Here is a 23,010-nt window from a genome sequence, read left to right on the forward strand (position 1 = left end):
AAAATTGTTAATGTAGATTAAAATGCTTTGCCAGTAATCACATGCTGAGAGACTCACTTTCCTGACTGAGCCGCGTGGCTTTTCTTCCGCGCCGTGTGCCAGCCCTGCAAGCCGCACGGCTGGCCCCGGGGCGCGCAGCGCGGCGGGGGCGAGGACGAGTGCTGTGCAGCTGCTCTGGTCTCGGAGGTGCTCGGGGCAACTGCCAGACATACGGACATCTCTGCACTGAGCAGGGGGGCCAGGGGCCAGTACTCCCGTCGTACGCAGCAAGTTGCGGGGACAAGCAGGGAGAGGCGACCCCGCGAGATGCCGTGCCCAGCCTGCCTTGCATTTTCCGGAGCATCCCCTTGGAGGGACCCTGCACGGGGCCGGCGTGAGTGGGGCGGGCAGCTCAGCAGCAAACACCCTACAAATTGCTGACATCCTTCTCAGGTCACCCCTGGAGCCCGGAGACATGTGTGACACCACAGCTCGCCTCAGCCAGCGCTCAGGCACTCTGCTATTTGGGGAAATCACTGGTAAAACAAAATCATGTAAAACCACTCCAAATCCCTGCTTCTTGTAGCCTCAGAGCATTTCATTGAGAGTAACTGAGAGGGAACAAGAAAAGCTGTAGGGACTGAATACCACCGAGGCAATAAATCCAGTATTTAATCACCTTTTCCAATAATTTCTTCATTTTTTGGAGAAGTATTTCTGAGAGATATCTACATTTCTTCACAATGAACAAGTGATGATAAAAGATTTTTGTCTAGACAGAAGTTAAAGTTTGAATTTTAAAATTAAGTTCTACACAGTGAAAAAGAAAAAACAAAATTAGCACAGTGTTATTTTTGTCATAAAGCTTTTTTAAAAAAAAAAAAATGCAAAACAAAGGTTAAAAAAAAAAAAAAAAACAAACAACCAAACTTTATTATTTTCGAAATACAGTCTATCAGAAAGTAAATATTTTAAACATTGAATATTAAATAGTAAAGATCACTTTGTAGAGATGAAATGAGCATCATCAGGGGTTTTTATAAACTGTCTCTGAATACTGCTAGGACCTGGGTAGCTGCTGTTCAGGACTAACAGCGCACAGCATATTTGGTGCAGTGTAGATTATTTTTTGGTTGAATATACTTATTTACTGCCATAGCAGAAGAAGCAATTAGCTGACGTTTCATGGGGCAGTCTCCCAAGAATGATCCTGAGGCAAGAGCAACTCCACCGTCAGAGGAGACACTGGAAGGAGGAGCAGCCGGGTGCCCCACGGACCTGCAGGTGTGTCGCATTGCCCCACTTGCAACCTTTTTGCAGCCTTTTCCATCAGCAACCTCGTCGTTTACAAATGCTTCTTCTTTTTAATTGCCTCTGCCCTCACAGCCAAGCTCTTGGCACAGATGGTCAGGACCACGATGAGGACTCCGACCAGGAACGTAACCAGGGGCCAGAGGAAGCAGTGCAAGAGGACAGTCTCATCATGGGTGCGCTTCAGCATCACATCGTCTGGCCTGCAAAGAGGAGGAACAGAAGAGGGAGAAAACATAAATCAACTGGACATCATCAATTCATCATAAGTAGAAAGCATCTGCCATGGAAAAAATAAAGGTGTTTTATTTGCAACTGTGTTAGAATATGATGAAGTGGACCATTTCATTCATGGCTTTCATTTGCCCATCTATCACCAACACTCGTGGCAGGCCATGAGAGCTTTTCACTTGCAGTGTTTACAGGCTAACAAGTTCATTCAGATTAAAAAAAAAATTAAAAAGCATTGGCACTTCAGGTCTTCCAGAGGTCGTGGACATCGCAAAGAGCCACGAGAGATACAATATCACGCTGTGGATTGAAAAACCACTCCATCAAAAATGTAATACCAGGCAGCAGTTATACATATCTACTTCAAATGACATCAAACACTGTGCAATGAGTTTAAAGCGCAATTAAAGCTTCCCTTTCAGCTTTGAGCCCTGACGTGTCCATGGGGCTACATGTAGGCTCCTGACAAAGCCCAGTCTGTGGGCTGGGGCTGGATGGAGAGCCAGTCCCTGTCCTCGAAGCTGCACTGCTGGTGGCCCAGGCTAGCCCAGCCACATTGGCAGACAGGGGTCTGCACAGACCCTACCCCCAGGAGGACTTCTGCCCGGCCCCGGGGTGCAGGAGGCTCCCAACTCAGCTCCTTCCCAGCAGAAGCTACGTCAGCAATAACCTGAGATTTGGTACTGCAAACACCAGCTGCTCAGGGGACTTTAGTGCACGCTTCCCCTGAAGATCTGACCCCCTGTGACTCTGACAAGAGCATCTGACACACAGTCACGGTTGTGTCTGTGACGGATTTATGCATTTCTGAAGTGAAACAGAGAGAGCAGGAGATTAGCAAGGAGGAAGCAAGTTGAGAGGCTTGGAAATTCAGCCATAACACATGTCGGAAAGGTCGGGTGTCCGCTACCACTTCCAAGTCTGAGAAGTTGGTTGGGGAACCTGATGGTAGGTTTTCCTCAGCTCTGGCTCTTTCTGCTTTCTCTGCAATTTAACAGAGTTATTAAATCAGTCTTGTGGCATTTGCACTTCGCTGCTGCTTTCCCATCTACAGATAGACACTCAGTCTGCTGGAAAACTATCTGCAAAGGAAGGAAGCAGAATTTTCTCTAATTAGGAAAATATATATAGCCTTGGCTTGTATTGGTCCTCACTTATACTGAACACTCCCATCCCACGCTGCTTCATCAATGCTACTCGATGCTCCTTGGAGCAACAAACCTCATAGCCTAAAATCCAGGCAACCCAGGCTCATCCAGCTGGGTCCTGGGAATTAAGCTCTCCTAATGTGGTTGCACATGGGAAGAGATACCTCTGCAATGACTGTGCTGTCTCTCACCTAGCAGCTTCGTCCTGATCGTAAAGCAGCACTAAGAAAACATTCCCTGTAGGAGAAACAAGAAACTCTTTTTCCTTCACCGAGATGTTAATTAATGGAGGTGTCTGCAAACCTACAAGGGTTTATCCATCCTTAAGGAATCGGTGGAACCAGACCTCCAGGCTACACCTGATCCCTGATTTAATTTTACCCAATTTGAGGGTCTCTCCACCAAAATTTCTGTGTGGAGGTTCCTCTGCACCGTGCCAGCCTGCAAGTCCCCAAGGTTGGAACAGACAAGTCTCTATTTGTGTAGTAAGGAGTGGAATAAGATTCTGCTTACGAGCAGGTCAGCTATATGAAAGTTGAAGCTCAGCAGCATAAAAAATGATCAAAAGAAACACAGATGTATTCAATAGTGGAACACGTGAAGTCTGCTCAACCAAAATCCTCCAGACACATAATCAGACACATGTGGAGACCATAAATTGAATAAAATAATATTAACTTTATGGGCACAGACTCACCAGTCTATGCCATATAAATGACAGCACCTGAACAGAAAAATCCTTTCACAGGAGGTATTATACTGCTTCCCTCCTATATATTGTATCATCATCTGTGAATAACAGTGCTAATTGGCAAGGAGGCCATAAGTAGGCAGCACTCAGCCCTCGCAGCTCTCAGCTTACAAGTGACGTTGATTTTTAAGTATTTTTTTAAAGCGGATACTAATCATAGAGTTCATAAATAAGGGGCAAGCAAGCAAACTAGAAAATTGGATTCAGTTCAAGAAAAGAAAGTGTGATTGGAGCAAGCAAGATATCCTTATTTTGGAAAACATCTGTACCAAAGGTAGCAGCAATGGATGCCAATCAGTCATTATAGGTATGACTGTAACTCTTGCAACTTAATAATTTAAAAGAGTTTCCCTTTTGGAAAACAGTCAAAGACTTACAAGGGCCTTTAATGAAGCCTCGGGATGAGGCTTGGGTTCAGATGCATATTATTGCTATTAGCTACAGCAAGAGTCCCTGTGCAATTCCTACATGGCAGAGGGTGCGCAGCAATTCACTGTCACAGCATCTCTTCAGACAGTGGATCACATCGTGACTGGGTCCCCCAAAAATATGTCATTAAATGACTATAGGCACCATATTTAAGACATTAACTGCCCTTCTTTAGTCAAGGGGAGGGTGACTCGGCACACAGGAGAGCTCAGGGACCCTCCGAGATATAGCCTCTCGGTACTTACTCTTGGTGCCAAAAAATGGAGAGATAAATCTCAGCCTTGCTCCTACTTCGTTTAATCTGCGTGGTTATTCTGGAAGAACTACAGTGCCTTCAGCTGCTCTTTATCTTATCTCAAATGAACTTTCCAGTGCAGATAAGCACTGCTGGACCCCAGGAGTGAATGAAAAAAGCTAATAAAGGCAGACCGCACTGCCAGCAGATAGACTGCACACTTCTGGATGGCAGTGTTCCAGTTATCTGCCCATGGACACTTATCGAGATCAACTTTGGCAGTGTATAATGACGCTTCTTTGCGTACGTATGAATCCTTCCCTCTCCCATCAGGAGCAGCTCCTCTTTCCTGCATCTGCTGACCCGCACGGAGATGTTGCAGGGCGTAGGGGACAGCACTGGGGAGCACTGGGGCAGCAGGAGGAGGCAGCGAGGACAGGAGACTTGGCTCGGCAGTCCCTGGTTGAGGAGCCCTTCCCTGCAGATCCATCACCGAAGCTGACAGCAGTTATGGAAAGTACTTAGAGTTATGGAAAACAGCTTAGAGGGTGTACTCGTAACAGAGGGTTGCACTGAGACACAGTTTTTACAGAAGAAGGAAATACCTGAGGAGGGGTTATTGAAAAAAAAAAAAAAAAAGTTTAAGATTTTTCCTTTACAAGATAAATCCTTTTACCTCTGCTTTTTGGTGCTGAGATTGCAAACAACGGCAAATAACAGCTTCCAAAGTGAGGAGGGAAAAATCAGCCTTGCTGCTGCTGCGCCCTCACGACACGCTGCACAAGACCCCGAGCCTGCCGCGCTGCTGCCATAGCCCAGAGCTGGTGCCAGCGGGGAGCCCATGCGGCTGAGCTGGCCAACATAACCCGAGAAGGACCATCCAGGCAGAGGAAGACACCCCAGCGGCACATGAGTTATACTGGACTTGCACATCTACCCCAAGAGGAGCCCGAGCAGCAAGGGCCAGGCGGCCAGACATCCTCTGCAGCGGGAACGCTGCAGCCCCAGCAGCCCCACGGCTCTGCAGGAGGTGCACAGAGGTAACTGCTGGGGCTTGGGGGGTCATCACAGCCCCACGTGCTGTGCCCAGCAAACAAGGTAACTGGGCTCATCCCCAGGTTTTTCGCTTGCTCCTTGGAAAGAGGGGTCGGGAGGCACAAGGTGGGCGGCGTTGGACCTGCAGGCGTCTCAGCAGGCACGGACCGGCACGGCAGGCAGCGTGAGTGAGGGCCTGGGAGGCTGCCTGGCTAAAAAACCTGAAGAATGAACATGTTGGTGTTTGTTTTCAGGTGATCCTTTGCAGACTAAAAACCACAGGTGTTTGATGTGAGATCTGTAAGGTCCAAGACAAAAGACTGGGGGAAAATTAGGAGATAGAGGGAGTTAGAATCAGAATTAATCAGATGAATTAAATATAGCAAAGTCATTAGTGATTAATTAACAGGCTAGCCTATAGAGACTGAATTTCACTTCTTCCAGGCTGTTTGTTATCCTCATGTGACAGCATCAGTTTAGAGAAAGAGCTATCCTCCACCTCCTGAAGAAATGAGTCCTCAGACAGAGCAGAACAGCCACCACCACCGCCCAGTGAGCCCCCGAAGGAACTGACGAGGTGCCCGAGCAGTTGCCCTCTGACATCTGAGTCTGCAGAGTGTCTGGGGACATCCCTGGCACAACTCCTAAGCCACCCTGCAATGAACCTGGAGGCTTAAGGAACAAAATCTGCTTGTAGCAAGTACCCAGAGCAGCAGCCAGGACTGCAGAAGCCCTGCTTGGCCTGTGGGACAGAGCCACGCTGCTGGGCAGCTCGCTTCAGCATCCTGCTCGGGGCTGAGCTTGTTACCAGGGTGCTGCATCTCCCCTGCTCAGGGATCAGTGAGACCTGGACCTGTCCTGCCATCCTGGTACAAAACCCTTTGGCTTTCACTCCAAAGTTTACAAGAGAGCTGCCCCACATGTTTTTGAATCAGAAACATGCACACAGAGATACTTGTCTTGCCAAGCACAGACAGAGAGTGTCACCAAGAGAACAAAGTCACTGGTAGTGAGCCATGAGGTTTATGTGGCTTGTCACAGTTCCTTCTGAACCCTGAGATAATCACAACGGCTGTGCTGTGAGAGCTGGGCTGTGCTCAGCAGGGGCAAACCCCCAGCGTGGTGCTGCACCACGATGGGGATGACCAGGAGTTCAGAAACCAGACACACTGGAGGGCCTCCAGGAGAACAATCCTTTGGGTGGTTCTCACTTGCCCATGGAACAGAAGAACACGGCAGCAGGAAAATACTGTGGCCACCTGGGAACGCTAAACACAGGCCAAAGGAGCAGAAAATTTTAGCTGAAATCTCTGGATTCCATCCCTAAAACAGTAACTCTTAACAATAGCAGAAACAGGGAGAGCAGGAGCTTGGAAAGGAGCCACAGAGCTGCCGCAGGAATGACAAGAACAGCAGAGGAGACTCGCAGGGCCAGGCAGAGAAGACAAGGGGATGGTGGCAGGGGGAAGGGAGGAAATCAGCAAAAAGAAGAAAAGAGAGAGGGCTCTACTTCCACAGTAAATAACCCCTTTCTCCTGGAAGAAAAATAAACAGCTATCAGGACATCCCAAACACAGTAACATAACTGTTTTGCTTTTGCACAGCAAGGTCAGCATGTAGTGAAACTGCAGTTTTGACTTTTTCTTGCTACTTTTGTGGAGATGACCTGCCTGTTCCAGGAGGCTGGAGGCTTGTTGTTTGGCTTGGAAACAGAAAAGAGAAGGTGCCTCATCCCCAGGGGAAACCCTCTCATAACAAGGATGTGGCTTTGCTGGAAGCCCCCACAGCATCACCCCGCTGGTGCTGAGGCAGCAGTGCCAAACCCAAGGGAGATAACATGTCTAATTTCCCTGTGAAACACAGCAGGTATAATTAAAGATATTGCCTTGTGCCTGCAAGTATAGTGCATTTAATAACCTATCTTTGCTCTATGACTTCCATATAACATGCCAGTTCAGAGATATTGGCCAGAGGGGTTGCACATATTCCCCCAAGCTTGGTTATGGACCGTCTCTTGTTTCTAGTGATGCTGCCATTCAGCTCTCCAGTAAATGCAAAGCCTCTCAAGGGGGATGCACCCAAAATCCTAACACCAGATATCAGTGCACAAAACAGTGGCAGGGACAAGGGAGAGATCTAGTGAGACAAAAGAGGGGAATAAACCTGAATACTTTCAAGCCCTGTTCAGGCATCAAGACCTGGTTCTGCTGTGAACAGTGATGGCCACTGTGCAGCAGCACCACCACTGCCTAGCAGCAGTCCCAGGGTGAAAGAATGAACAAACCATTAAAAAAGCCCTAAAGAAGTCTCTACCGTAAGTCTGAAAACACACCTTTCCCTTTCAGTGAACAGATGAGGAAGGAGGAATTTTGTTTTCATTGCTAAAAGGTGAGACCAGTATTTATTGTTAGCAGGACTTCAAGCTCAGGGCTGGAGCCTCCTGGGGCTCTGACCAGGAGTAGCTGAATCAGTTGTTGCACTATGCAACACCTCCCTGTTAGGCGCTGCCAAGCAGTTCCAACAGACACTGGATAAAACAGGCCTCCATCAGAGCCTACGGAGCAATTACTGAACGTCCTGGGAAGAATTGAAGTGCAGGGGTTACCAAAAAGTCATGAAGGACCAAAAAGATACAGGCCCGTAAACATCTCAGTCATCACTTATGCAGCACACCGTGCAATTTATGTGACACAGCAAAAGCTGACAGAGGTGGGGGCATGGGCTGGGGAAACCTTACAAATGTTTTCTGTACTCAAACAATGGATTGTTTGAATTTGGATTTAAAGATGTTTGCAATCTGCATACACTTATTTTGCCCACAATTATTCACATCTCTTCACTATGACAAGCACTCATCAGTATTTTTTTCCCCTATTGTTGCAAGATGCAGATCCTCAGCTGGACGGTGGCACGCAGGGGCAGCACTATGTCTTACTAACAGTAGAGTCCTTTCCCTCTTGGGCCTGAGCACTGCTCCACAAGTGCTACAGTAAAAGAAAGGGTAGGAAATACCAACACCATCTTCTGACTGCAGAGAATTAATTTAGAAAACTTTGTGAAGTACCAGAGCAAACTAAGATTTCTGTTCCACCATTTATGAATGAGCAGCCCTACTACCCGAGCTCCCTTGGCTTCTGCAGGCAATTATTCCTAGACAAATGGCCTGCAGGTTCCCCAAAGTCATACAGGTGGTTGGTAATCACTAGACAGTGTTTGCTCTTCAAATCTCAGGTGAATTTGTGTACAGCATCCTGCAGCAAACACAGAGAAGTATAAAGCATGGCTGGCTTATCTGCTGCGCTGCGGCAAAGGAACCACAGAGCATTCTTGCCGTACTGGATGGGCCCGGAGTTCAAAAGTGATCACACCACATAAATGAGCCACTAACAAGAAATGACTTGACATATGTTGCTCTGCCTGTCTCTGCACGGCATAAGACTGAGGAGTCTCAGCTGATGGAGATCTTGGTTTCGTACTTTTTGTTCTTGTTGCTGTCAGTGAGACCTGGAATGTGAAGAAATAAAGTGACAGGCTCTCCCTCAACCCACCAACTCCCACGGGCCTCCCACTTTAGGGCATGCCACTGTGACCCTTGTTTACATGTGGTCATGTCTACAGACCCCCTGGGACACTTGGTGTGAGATCCATGAACGCTGAAGCACTAGAGCTCAGAGCCTTCACAAACCTTTGGCAACAGCCTGAGAATTTAACCTGAATTTGTCATTTATTTTGTGCTCTGAAACACTGGGGGTTCATTTCTGCTGGGCAGGGCTCCCTTCAGACCAGAGTATCATCACACCAACAGACAGGCACCTTCACCAGAGGTCCAGAAAAGCAATTTTCCCATGCAGCTTGCACCACTCGGCCCAAAGCTAGCCAGAGAAGAGTAGGACTCTCAAGGTAAGTGCCTACAGTGGCAAAGCCACACCTTGCTTTTCAGTCAAGCTTTGAGCTCCAAGCTAAGCCACACTTTGGTTCTCTAAGATAAAGTGTTAGACAGGTAGTTGTGCTGGGCCTCTTTATTTATATTAACGGAGAGTGACTGAAATTGCTAAGTCTGCTTCCTGCCCCTTTTGTATAACTTTGAACTGTACAAATGGCATCACTTTCTTCTTCTCAAAGCAGCCTGCTGAAATGTGCCCCACCAAACTGAGGGGAGGTGTTACCTAACAGTGCACTCTGCTTGCAGCAACAATTCTGAAAACGATGCTAAATGAAGTTTGAGGAAGAGGAGACGATGTTCACCGGTTGTCTAGACATTAACCTAGGATTTTAGTCTGCTGTTTCAAAAGAGAGATCCTTAATATTGCAAATACTACTCTCTCTAAGGAACCTACCACTATATTGTGTTTTATACAGACCGACAGAGAAGAGTTAGCTCATCCACACAATTAAAAAAATACTGACAGAAAATATGCACACTTCTATTTTGATGTGAACAGATTTTTCCTTCAGTTTGTATTTTTTTCACTGCTTACAAGCTGTTTAGTCATCATAGCTCTTAAAGTATACCTAAGCAAGCACATTCCTAGTCAGCAAAACTTACTCTTAAAGCTCATTCCTATCTCCAGAAGAAAATAGATGGCGTACATATTTCAGTTTAGACTATCTTCAAGTATCTCTGGCAGCGAGCCTCTCTTCTGCTGTATAAAAATTGTTGTATGATCAGCAAAAGGCAGCATTTCAAGGCAGCCATTGCATTTGGCAAGAACATTTAACAGTATAGGATGCAGCAACTCTAAGGAAAAAACCTTGCCTGAGGGCTGCACAATTCCTCAGTGTCAACCTACATAAATGCCAGACCCTAGGCAGTATGAAGCTCCAGAAAAATTTTGCTTTTGCTTCCCCTACGGATGTGATGTGAGAACCAGCCCACCTACCTCTAGACATCTACCACAGGTGCCTGCACCCGAGCAGATCACACTAATCTCATTTACAGGAGGGAAATAAACGTGTCTGGGCATCCGACTTGTATTAGCCATTTATTCTTGGGTAAGATGAAAGGCTTCTATTTCTCTCCCCTGACTATAAAAGCTAACTTTCACAGCATCTTGTCCACACCAGCTCAGATGAATCCTCCGGCAGGAGATCCCATGTTTCTGACTATCCTGCTCACTCAGGCAGCGGCTGCTGCAGGTCCCAGGTCTCAGCAGTGCGGGGAGCTGACAGCACCTGCCTGCCCAAAGAAGCCAAAATCATCACTCGTCTTCTGGCTAGCAGACCCTCGCATTGGCAGCCTGTGGACCAAAGCAGCTCCCACGAAGGTCCCTGCTGGGTCTGATGTCACCGCACAGGGTGCCCTCAGGTTTAACCTCTGCATGCAGTGCTTCTTTCCCTGCTATAAGAAACAACTAATTTTTGCTACAAAGCATTGGTAGTTTCCCTCTGCAAAGAGTTAGCCAGGGACAACAGATTGTCATCCTGAGCATGCCAACCAGCTCTACGGTCTCTCCAGGGAGGGGACAACAGTCATAGCCAGCCTAGGACAAACCTGAATCCCCCAAGGCACTCAGCGGGCCACCCACAGGAGGGTCAGGCATCTCTCCGCCTGCCACCCTGCTCCAGCTCCCCAGTTCCACCAAGGCCCCAACACACACTGGCATCCATTTTCCTCCTGTGTCTCAGTAAACTTAAATATCTGATTCCACCACTCCCACACTGAGCCCTGAATTGTACCAGCAAGCATCAAGCTATTACCACCTAGGTCTCCCTTCTCTGCTTCACTTCTAAGAGCTGGTGGCGTAGGACCAACCTCCTCCTTTAGTTCCTGATGTGGCAGATATTTATTTGAGTGCTTAACTCAGCAAACAAGAACAGTCTCCCCAGCTCTACCAAAATTACTCATGCTGGTCAAATTAAGCAATTGTTGTATGCCTGCAGAATTGGAGTCTAAACCCCATAAAACCTTGGCTGATCTGGAGCTCTCAAATATTCTCTTTCGGCCTCCCTGCCTACATGGACCTACCATCCCAATCACTGCTGTTCTCCCAAGTCCTTCCAGCGAACCGGCACACTGAGGTAACAGTAAGTCGCTGCTGCCACATCACCTTTTATTTCCTGGCACATGATCACCAGAAAGAGACAGGCAAAAGACCTCCCTCCTCTTGCCATTTACTGAAGGAAGGAAATCACACATCCCCCTTGTACACAGGAAGGTCACATCAACATCAGTAGTAAAAGTAAGAATTGAAACAGAAGAGGAGATGCTTTAAGTTACAATTTTCTACTTCGCAAGCCTGGATGAAAACTGGCCATTCTATGAATGTTTATTACATGTATCCGATTCATTAATCCTCTGAGAACACAATTCCTGAGTTGGTTTATAGTATTTACTGATTTCCTGTTTTCTTCCAGCTCTCAATGAACACAATAGGATTTCTCTTCCATGGAGGAAAGAAACAGTAATACCCAAGCCAGACCTTTGCTATCTGAGTGTTAAAAGCCAAGATGCTTTTTGGCATAAAATGACATTTTTTAAGGGAAGATTTCCTCGGACTTTTAAATTTTTACTTTAAACGGTAAAAATGCTTCTCTGCTTTCTCTGTAGTTTTTAATCGATAGAGTTATCTTGCAAAGTTCTGCACTAAACTCTGTATGATAAACCACATCACTATATGGGAGGATGTGTATATACATATGCATGCATTTATATATATTTTTAAACAGAACGAATGGACAGCTGTTAAACAGATGCATAAGCACATCTGCCTATGCAAACGTAGATTACTCACCTCAAGTGCTGGTTAAAATAGCATGTAAATGGTTGTGAACCCACTTTCTCTTTCCAGTATTTCTGCTTGTACGTGACGTTCTCAGAGTTCTCCTGATCATCTCTTGCGCAGGGAGGGATGTACGAACACTGCCAACATACGTTGCAAAACAGAGTTACTTCTGTGCTCAAGAACGCAGGGCATCACTTTCTCTGCATTTTCCTCATAGTACCAGTGTGACTGAAATGGACAAACAATAATAAGTACGACCTCCAGAGAAACAGAAAAGTTAGCTTAACTTTACTTCAATTGCTAGTTACTCCCTGCAGGTATTGGAAAAGAATATGCCAACATTCAGAAACAAATAAAGGCTTTGTCATATTTTGTTCCATTATTAAACCAACCTGCCACATAACATCTTGGGGGTTTGTGTGATAAATGTAAAAATGATCATTTCATTTTGATGTATTCCCAGCCAGCCACATGGATTGGATTTGAATTACTTCCTATTTTCCGTGAGGCATGTAATCACAAGTTTTGTTTAGCAACATGCTAATAAATAACCAAAATATTTCAGCAAGCTTTCCCAGATGATGGGATATCTGATATCTGGCTGATATTTGTTGGCAAAAGACAGGTATCCTTCCACTGTTACAATATGGGGAAACAAGCACAGAAAGTTCAAAGCCCCACTTCAACGGAAAGGTTCAGCATCTGCTTCTGCTGTATAGAAGTCAAGAAGAGTTGAGTGTGCAGCTGAGCTATCTGCAGATCTCACCCTCAGACATCTGCTTCAAAGCCCAAAGAGATCGAGGGAAGTTCACCTCCCAGCTTGGTGTACTTGGGACTGGGCTTTCAGAGGCTCCGCTCTGGGTCACACACAACGCACATACCTTGTTTCCAAGTCTCGTCTTTGACACACCACCCTTCCCTCGTAGCCACGGGAAAAAAAAAAAAAAAAAAAACCAAACAAACAAACAAGAAAAAACAGGCTATCAAATCCAGTGTTGGCAGTAGCAGGATCTCAGTGTCCAAGCACGATCCCTCCTATTGTTACCAGGCGTCCATATGGGAAATCACTACAGGAGATGTTGAACCAAACTGAGTAACACAGATTAACTGATCCTTGGATAACATAAAGGCTTTTCATCCTGTAGGACGCATAGACAGCAAGGCTCCATGTGCACACACAGATTTTTAATTCCTTTAAATTTCTGCAAGCAGAAAAAAGTGACACTGAAAGTAGCTAAAATGCGTCCTACTTTGGTAGGATGAGGAAGCCAGCGCTGCAGGATGTGGGAAGCCCCTAAAGGCATCCCCACACATGATCACAACATGAGTTTCTTCACAGTATACTGAGGGCAATAACAACAAGGAGAGAGATACCCTCCCTAATCTGAAAATAAAGATCACCATGACTCATTGTGCCTAGTGAGTGCTTCCTCTCCAACTGGTGAGGTTTCACAGAGGCCTAACATGCCCCCAGCTGCACACTATATCCAAGCTGTACAGACCTACAAGTCTACCTCCATCATACAACATCTTGAATCTTTCCCATGCCAGGGGGATGGGAAAAATCTCAGGATTTTATTGGTCTGATCATGTAAAACCTGACCACTTCCCCAAGAACTTACAGTCGTTGCCAGTAGCTTCCATGCTTCAGCCTGGAAGAATATGCAAGGTCTCGCTTGTTGCTTCCAAGCTGAAACTTGCCTTTTTTACATGGAAGGGCCCCCATTTTCATATGGGCCCCTGTTTCCACAGAGGCCCACATCTGGTGTTGCCACAGCACAGAGATCCCTTCAGATCTCTGTTCAGATGACCCTAAACAAGGATTGCCCCACCACTGCTGCTGAAGGACAGAAACGAGCAGCAACACCACTCTACTTCAGAAACCAGAATGCAAGATTTATCACACGCAGTTATTTCCATCTTAGATAATATTCCTTGGCCGGCAATATTTTTGATTTGGTTATGTACTTTGGAAGCATCAACCACACTCATCTCTCCTTCATGGTCCCAGTGCACAAACACACCTGTGAAGTAGCTGGATGGAGCCAGCAGATTCAGCAAGAAGACACCAAAGGGCAATGCTGGCTCTTCTCTGTCCCCCTGACAGCCACCAGCATGCCACACCATCCCACCTGGTCCCCTCCCAGTGCTCCCTGCTCAGCCCAGGGTCCATCACTCACAACCTTCTTCACTCCAGTGTTTTTCTTCACGAAGCCTTTCAGATCCTACAGTGGAAACAGTACCATATCCCACCAGTTGTACATTCGTTGCCTACATCTGTAATCCACACCCTGCTCTTTGCCAAGCCCCCAACTTTTAAGCATGTTCTTGTAATACAGGGATACAAGAGAGTAGAAGTAAACAGACTTTAATCAGAGTCTCCCAAACCAACCACTGTTTAGACAGCACACAAAATACAGAACAAGACAACTAGGTATCAGTATACATTCTTCTGCCTAAATTTCCTCAGCGATCTCAAAAACTCCTTTTCCTGTGGTACCAGCTCCAGTACACAGCATCTCTCTCTTCTCTGAAATGTTTCTTCCTCGTGGCTGAGCCTACTCCTGTCCTCTGCTATGAGGACACTCCACCATTTCTCTGCTGGCCAAACTTTATCTGGATCTTTCGGAGACTTTCCATCTCCCCCAAATATTACGTGAATTTGTCACAAAGTTCAAAACCTGGTGAACCATTGTTTATCCCCATGCTGAGTTTCAGGCTTAAAAACAATTCCAGAGATCTCTTTTTCCGAGAGATGTCCATGACAAGCGGCAAACTGTAACAGTCTCCAAGGATAGTTCTGCCACAGAGGAATTCACATTTTTTAACATCAGTCCCCAAGCTTTGAGCTCAATATGAAGCTATTAAAAATAGAGGTTTTCAGAGCAGGTATTTTGCCTGATTTGGAAGATTAAGGGGGCTCACGGACGGCTTCCCCAATCATTGTGTCTGTTTCTCCCCATGCCAAGGCAAGACAGTGTACGGGAGTACTGCCACTACCTACAGGAAGGATGGCTGGAAGTTCGGGACAACAGTGAACATGCTTTCCATAATTGAAGCTTCACGCCACTTTTTGCACAAGTAATCACAACAGCAGTGGACTGAAAACACACTGGATTCATTTCCATCTCTTCCTCTTTATCTTCATGTGAAAAACACAAAGGAGACCTCCAAGTGCTTGCCATAAATCGATGGGACCTCATTGCTTGAGCCTGTCAAGGATTAGCAATCTTGAAAAGAGGAGTGGTCCATTCCCAAGGTAAAATCATCATCACATGAATCCCAGGAGTCACTCCGTATCATCTCCTCAACCTGATGAAGGTTTTGAGCCGTGGTGAAAGCCCAATATGCAACTCCAATGTGGATTTATCATCTGCTGCACAAACATTGGAGCTTGATTGCCTCCCTGGGATGGCAGCACGGTTCCCACTAACCTGACATCCATTTTGGCCCCTTCTGATCCACTTAGGTGGTGGATCTCTCTTTTCTCAGCCTCCCAAGCACACTTCTTGGACACTTTGCTTGATCAGCTGTATTGCCCTCCAAAGCAGAGTCAGCAGGCAAATAAAAGTAAATCATAACCTGGCAACTTTCATTGCCGTGAGTTGGTGGATGAACCTGAAACAACATCCCACTTTGGCAACAGGCAGTTTCTGAAAGGTTAAGTCTTCAGTCCTCCCCCACAAGACACGGCATGAAATCATACCATCAAAACATAAACAAATGCCAAGTGTTTGAAAGCAAGCTAGGACGCCTTGTGCTCAATTGCAGCTCATGCAGCAACATCCACTTTCAGTGTAAGTGTTCCACTCTATATTTCTTTGATTTTTTTTCTTAAACAAGTTACAATGAAGGTGGAGAATAGCACTTAAGATTAGACATTCAGAATAAACCTAGTGGAGTGGATGCCTTTTCAACGGATCTACTGGTACATGGTGCCATAATCGTACCTCCTACGCTATGTCATAGCAAGGATAAAATTATTATGCAATTCAAATGCAGTCTCAATTACACAGCTCAAAATCAGTATCAGGCTAATAATATTCTCCCTTCAGTCAAAGCCAGTGTTTGGATAGATGACTCAGGATTCAATTCAGTAAAAATGTCAGTGAGCAGCTAATATGCCTTTACACTAAGGTTTTGTAAGGTTTGTATCTGTTTGCTGCTGGATGCTCCCACTCCAGTGTCTCTGCAGATGCCTGGGAAGATTCCTGGTCCTTCTGAACACTTAATTGGAACAAATATTCTTCTGTATCTCAGAGAAGGGACAGAGGTGTGAACTCTTGACTAGTGTTTAACTTCCAGGTTGCATTTCATGCTTTTCAAAGACTAATTCTTACTTAATTCAGTCACATTTTTATGAAAAAGAAGCCAGACTTGGTAGGCTCTGAGGGAAGCTGCCTCAAGCCTGGAAGACACTGTCTACAAGATGGGACCACAAAAGTCTCAAATGCAAACAGATGTAAAGGCCCAAAGCAGAAGCAAATCAGCCCATCGGAAGATAAAGCGATGGTACTAAGAAGCAAGTCTCCATCCTCAGTCTCTGAGTGACTTGTTGAGGACCATCCTCCTGGCTGCTTGTGAATTACAGGACACAGCACGTACCATTTGTTTGGTGCAGAAGAGAGTCTGTCCCCACATCATGTGCCTCATGGGTTGGGAAGCTTGTGATGAAACAAAGGAGCAGAAAGGATGCTCTAGATAAATATCATTACAAAAGTACAATGTACCACTAAAGCCAAGAATTTCCGACTCCCAGTCTCCAAGTGTATTGGGTTTGCATGGCCGGTTTTGGTAGCAGGGGGGCTACAGGAGTGGCTTCTGTGAGAAGTTCCCAGAAGTTTCCACTACGCCCAACAGAGCCAACACCAGCCGGCTCCAAGACAGTCCCCACTGCTGGCCAAGCCCAAGCCCATCGGCGACAGTCGCAGTGCCTCTGGGATAACATATTTAAGAAGGGAAAAAAAAAAAATTGTTCAACAGCGACTGCAGCTGGGAGAGACGAGTGTGAATATGTGAAAGCAACAACCAGGCAGACACTAAGGTCAATGAAGAAGGACGGGGAGGAGATGCTCCAGGCACCAGAGCAGAGATGACCTTGCAGCCCGTGGAAGTCCACGGTGGAGCAGGTGGATGACCAAAGGAAGCTGTGACCCCACAGGGGACCCACGCTGGAGCAGTCTGTTCCTGAAGGACTGCACCCCGTGGGAGGGACCCACGCTGGAGCAGTTCATGAAGAACTGCAGCCCATGGGAAGGACTCACATTGCAGAAGTTCATGGAGGACTGTCTCCCATGGGAGGGACCCCACGCTGGAGCAGGCAAAAAGTGTGAGGAGTACTGCCCCTGAGGAGGAAGGAGCAGCAGGGACCATGGGTGATGAACTGACTGCAACCACCGTTCCCCATCCCTCTGTACCGCTCTGGGGGGAGGAGGTAGAGAAATTGGGAATAGAGTTAAGCCTGGAAAGAAGGAAGAGGTTGGGGTGGAGGTGTTTTAAGACTTAGGTTATAATTCTCATTATCCTTCTCTGATTTGATTGGTAATACATTAAAATAATTTCCTCAAGTTGAGTCTGTTTTGCCCATGATGGTAACTGGTGAGTGATCTCTCCGTCCTTACCTTGACCCACGAGCCTTTTGTTAGATTTTCCCTCCCCTGACCAGCTGAGGAGTGGAAGCGATAGACCGGCTTTGGTGGGCACCTGGCATCCAGCCGGGGTCCACTCACTACACCAAGCAATGTATGAGCTTCTCCCAACTGTGTGTGTGAGCATCTCCGCACATTACTGGGTTATCTTCATGGTCTGGAAGGGAAGAAGCACTGCCACAACCATCCTGCTGTGGCAGGAGATGAGCGGGGGGGGGGACTCGGTCCGTTAGCACAAAATAATGCCTCCTTTCCAGCTGTCTGTACCGAGGGAGCTGGAGCTGAGCATCACATCTGCTTTCCACCTGCATCCGTCAGCACAGACAATCCCACCAGGAGTGACCCAAACCATGACCCCTCACAGAAGCTCGAGGCAGTGAGGGGTGTCACAGGCAAGACAAGAGGGCGGAAGGCTTTATCTGCATACCGGGGGCTGCTTCCAGAGGAATGACTAGACAGCATTTGCAGAGTTTGCCTGTCACAGGAACCAGCCCAAACACAGATCTGATTCTTCATCAGATGCACCAGACCCTCCCGAAATTATTGTAGCATTGGGCATATTTTAGTATTAAACCTCCTCTGTCATGGGTCGTATTTAAGAGTCCAAAACTCAAACCCAATGCTACTTACAAGCGCGCAGAAAAGATAACGTACACCACCTTGTCAGGAGAAGCGTGGCAGGAGCACGCACAGATGAGGAGCGTGGACAAGGAGCAGCGGCCGGCTGCTCCGCTCCCTGCCTGGGGACGGGGACCGGGAGAACCAGGTCCTGCTGCTCGACACCAAGCTCACCAGGCACTGCCCTACAAGTTTTCTTCAACAAAACAGTAGGCAAGTCCTTCCGGCCCTACGCCTAACTTCAAGCATAGAAAGGGAAAAGTCTAAAAAGCCAGAAAGCAGGTTTTATTAGCAGCTGACACATTCCACTGTCATTTTACCCAACCAAACCTACAGCCCAGACCCCCGGGCTGACTGTATGCACTGCCGATGCACTCGATGGCCAGAACGATAGTGACAAATTGACTTTGGAATTAATCCCCCCTTAAGCCTTATCTCAGAGATTATTATTGTTATCAAGATCACTGAATAAAGGCTACCATCCCTCTGCTGAAAATTCTTCCTCTGAGAAAACAATTAAAGAAAAAAATAAAGAAAAAAAAAATCCACAAATCACCCGGACTGAACACAAATGTAATCGCGCCCGGTGCTTTATATATACATTTCTGGATTAACTCTGACCCAGCTATATAATCTTTTAAGAGCTAAAATGAATCCTGCGCGGTACAATGATGTGATTATCTTAGGAAGCAACAGAGAAAAAAAAGAAATTTATTTTTCCCATGGCTAGACCTCACTAGAGCTCACAGATTTGTACCTGCCGATATGTTTATATGCCAGCCTACTTTACTACAGAAAGTAGAATATTTTTAGTCTGATACACTGGGGATTTTTGGGGTGGAATGAAGCTGCCAACTGATTCATTATTGTTGCATGCTGTAAGGAGCCTGAACTCTGCCTTTTCCCCACTATTTTACCAGGAAAAATTGTTATCCTACAAAGAGAAGCAGCTAAACAGAATGTAAAATTTAAACCAAAAATTGGGGTTTTTTTGTTTTCCTTCCAGTTAGTTGGAACTGATTAGCATGCTGTATGTCTAATTGCATGAACACAAGCGAGTGTGCTGCAAGAAGGTGATGGAAACAGGAAGGGTTAAATGGCTCCCTTAAGTGTTCATTCATAAATACATACTGGATCCCAAACATTAAATCCAGCAGATTCCTACTCTGTTAGTATAACTAGTCTATTTCAGCATAAAATCGCAAAAGCTTTTGAAGACGGTGAGACTAGGACAAAAATTAAAAGGAAGATACAACTACTCAGCTACACAGACATTAAGCTTAGGGAAAAAGGGAAGACCAAAGCAACAGATACACATACTACATTGTTTTAAAAGGATATGTTTTCCTAATAAGACCTAAACAACTTTTCTTATTTTGTATTGCTTTTACATAAGCTCCTTAAGGTAAGGAAAATAATTGGACCGCATTTTTTTTCTATGTTGTTTTCACTTAGTTAAGTTCAATTACTACCAGAGAATGTGGTTACATCAAAAAATACATCCTTTCTGCTTGATCTCATCTGGTAAATCAGATTTAATCCTCAGCAATCAATATCCCAGCATAAACAGCCCACACCTAGAGATGCAAGGTGCAAGCTAGAGAAAATGGATTATATTTGTAAGAGCATGCAAGTACAACATGCTGCCAACACGCAGCCCTGTGTTTTCTTAATTGTTAAATAAAAACACGCTTCTGAGTGACATTTACAGGCATCGCTTCTGAAGCGCTGACTGCCTCCCTGCAGAAATTGCAATTCAATCCCCGCGCAGTTGCAATCCTCCTCTTCCCACTGGACTTCCAGAAAACCAGGAGAAGACAAAATCAAGAAGTAAAACAAACAAACAAACAAAAAAAAACCCCAACACTCCAACCACCGAGAGAGATGTGGCAATCGCAGCCCAGTTCGAAAGCCTCTGCTGAAACTGGGGCTGCTGCAAGAGCTGCTGAGCCCGGGCGCGCTGGGGGCCCGGCTCACCCCCCACCCCCCCATCACCCACCTCCCACCCCCCATCCCTGCGGGAGACGGCCACCACGCTGCACCCTCTGCGGCAACACCGCGTCTTCACCCGTGTCAAAAGGGCATTTCACCAACCGCCCCCCAGCCCGCCTGAAGGCGGAGAGGGGTTTAGGGAAGTGCTGGTGCTTGGGCAGCTGGGTGCTCACAGGGCACAAGGAGCCTGGCAGCAGCACCCCCAGGGAAAGGCGAAGTCTGCAAAGCTCCCTCACAGGCCAACGTCTCACCCACTTCGCTTTCAGGCACCACCCAGCACCGCGGCTTCGGTGCTCATCGCTTCCGAGCGCTGCCAACGGTTTAATCCAAATCCTGTCGGAGTTATTGTCCTGCTTCTTGCTCTGCTGATTTTCACCCTCAAGCTGCCAAGGGGAAAAAAAAAAAAAAAAAAGCAACCCCCAAACCCTGAGCTTGCAACTTAACTGACCTTCCAAGGGACGGAGCCACACCGGTGTAACTGTGACTGCGGAGATGTGAGGCTGCATGTCCCAAAGGGGACACGCAAGTCTGCTCCCCAGCCCCGCACCGTGAGTCATGCTTAGCATGACCCTTGGCACCGAACTACATCCGCATCTTGGCTGAAAAGCTGAAATTTGCTTCTCCAATACACTCCAAATTTCAGGTTCTTTTAGGGGGAAGGGGTGTGGAGATTCTGCCACATTTTGTATTTTCTGGAAACTACTTAACAAAATCTTCTCCACACAGGCAACGTGCTGGCGAGGTGGTCTTTACTCTGAATCATAGAATTACAGAATGGTTTGGGTCGGAAGTGACCTTAATGATCATGTAGTTTCAACCTCACCCTGCCATGGATCAGGTTGCCCAAAGCCCCATCCAACCTGGGGATGAAAAGGACTGGAAAAGAAAAAAAGACAAAGCAGAGTAATTCCCTTTAAAGAGAGAAAAAAGTGCAGGTCACACATTGCTGTCAGACTACCCTGGTTTGCTAAAAGACGCGACTTTAAAGACGCTTCTGTGCGGTCCGTTTTCATGTGGGTGATGGAAAAGTTTACGAATCAAAACAACACCCGGGAAAGTTCTGTTTCAGCGCAGTCCTCTCCCCCCGCGCTCCATTAAAAGAGTTCAAATCTCTCCTTGGGTTTTGGGGACCTGCTCTAGGAAGCCCCTCACCCTCCGGGACATGCATCGGTCACCGCTCAGGCAGGCAGACAGACAGACAGACAGACAGACAGACAGAACCCCCTGGCCGGCAGCAGGAGTTTCTCCCCGGCTCCCCACTGGCGTCCCGGGGCTGCCGGCGTGGCGGAGCGGGGGCCGGCAGCGGAGCCGCCCCCCCCCCCGATGTGCGACCGCCCGCCGGTGCGATCGGGCTGCCCGGGGCCGGGTGGCACCGCCCCCGCCGGAGGGATAATGGGGGGCTGGGGCTGTCCGGGGGCAAAACAGTTGAAAAAATAACTCTATAATAACTCTATCTATCTATCTATCTATCTATCTATCTATCTATCTATCTATCTATCTATCTATCTATCATCTATCTATCTATTTATAAAGTGTGTGTATATATATATATTTATATATATATTTATAAAGTGTGTGTGTGAATAAAGTGTTATGCCACATGTATAGTATAACTATATATGTACACTATATATAAATATACAGCCTATATATACACTATATATATGTACACACTGTATTTAGTGTTATACTATATAAATAGTATAATGGTATAGTATAACGCTGTACTACATATAGTGTTCTACTACATATATATAGTATAGGGGTATAGTATAGTACAACACTGTACTATATACAGTGTGTATTTATACATGCATGCTTTTATATATATATATACATGTATATATACATATGTATGTTATATGTATACCATGCATAGAATGTTTATATATATACTATCTCTCTCTCTCTCTCTTTCTCTATCTATCAATCTCTCTCTCTCTCTCTCTATGAATCTATCAATCTCTCTCTCTCTATCTATCTATCAATCTCTCTCTCTCTCTCTCTCTCTCTCTCTCTCTATCTGTACATATATACACTTTTGCTGAGTAACAGCACAGGGGCATTTTGGAGGGATGCTCCGCGACTTCATCCCCCCCCACCTCCCAGCAAGAAGAAAACCCAGACCCCGAGGGCGGTTTCGGGGCAGCCGGACCCCAAAGCCGGGCACAACTTGGGGTGAAAGGGCACCCGGCCCCTCGTCAAGGAGGGGCAGGATTCACCCCTGGGGTGTGTGTGTGTGTGTGTGTGTGTGTGTGTGCTCAGTTTGGGAGCGCGGCGCTACGCGGGTCTCACCTTAGGGTTGGTGCGGAGCTGCCGCTCGTCCTCATGGAGCAGAGCCGGGGCGGGGGAGCGGGAGGTGCGGACCAGGACCTGGAGGCAGGGGTAGCGGGCGGTGCCGCGGCAGGCGGCCCCGCAGGAGAAGGTGCAGGCGAAGCGCTCGCCCAGCTGCCGCACCGCCAGCACCGTGCAGTTGGCGGAGCCCCCGCCTCCCCTCTCCTGCAGCGCCGGGCGAAGCCAGCAGCAACCCAAACCCAGCAGGGAAAGCAAACCGGCGGCGATAAGGAGGAAACCCAACCGCATGCTCTTGTCCTCCGCCTCCGTGTATTCCGAAGTCGCCCGGCTCCTCGCCATCGCCCGCTCGCCCCTGGCATCCGCCTGCCATCGGCTGAAACTCCCCGCCTCCCTCCTCCCCGCCTCCGGGATCCACGGGGAGGGGGGAGGAGAGGGGGTGGGGTGCGTGTAACCAGCACGCCAAATTTTAAAAAAAAAAAAAAAAAGCAAGTATAATCCCGGTTGACCTAATTCAGGCCACTCTGGGGGTGGAAGGGACAGCTTGCAACGGGATTATCTGGCCCGGGAGATTTGCTGTGGGGAGGGCTAGTCCAGATTAATACCAGGTACCATGCAA

General features: G+C 47.0%; 1 protein-coding gene across 1 annotated transcript; it reads right to left on the bottom strand.

Moving 5' to 3' along the window:
- Nucleotides 1-902: 902 nt before the first annotated feature.
- KCNMB4 (potassium calcium-activated channel subfamily M regulatory beta subunit 4) lies at nt 903-22,844 on the bottom strand. Its single transcript, XM_033000038.2, has 3 exons — nt 22,395-22,844; nt 11,851-11,978; nt 903-1,493 (listed from the first exon to the last, which is right to left on the bottom strand). Exons 1-3 carry the CDS (start codon nt 22,731-22,733, stop codon nt 1,325-1,327), a joined length of 636 nt encoding a protein of 211 aa, XP_032855929.2. The 5' UTR covers nt 22,734-22,844; the 3' UTR covers nt 903-1,324.
- Between the last annotated feature and the right edge of the window lie 166 nt (nt 22,845-23,010).

This window comes from Tyto alba, unplaced genomic scaffold (genome assembly GCF_018691265.1).
Source record: "Tyto alba isolate M040663 unplaced genomic scaffold, T.alba_DEE_v4.0 Super-Scaffold_2, whole genome shotgun sequence".
Classification (NCBI taxonomy): Eukaryota; Metazoa; Chordata; class Aves; order Strigiformes; family Tytonidae; genus Tyto; species Tyto alba.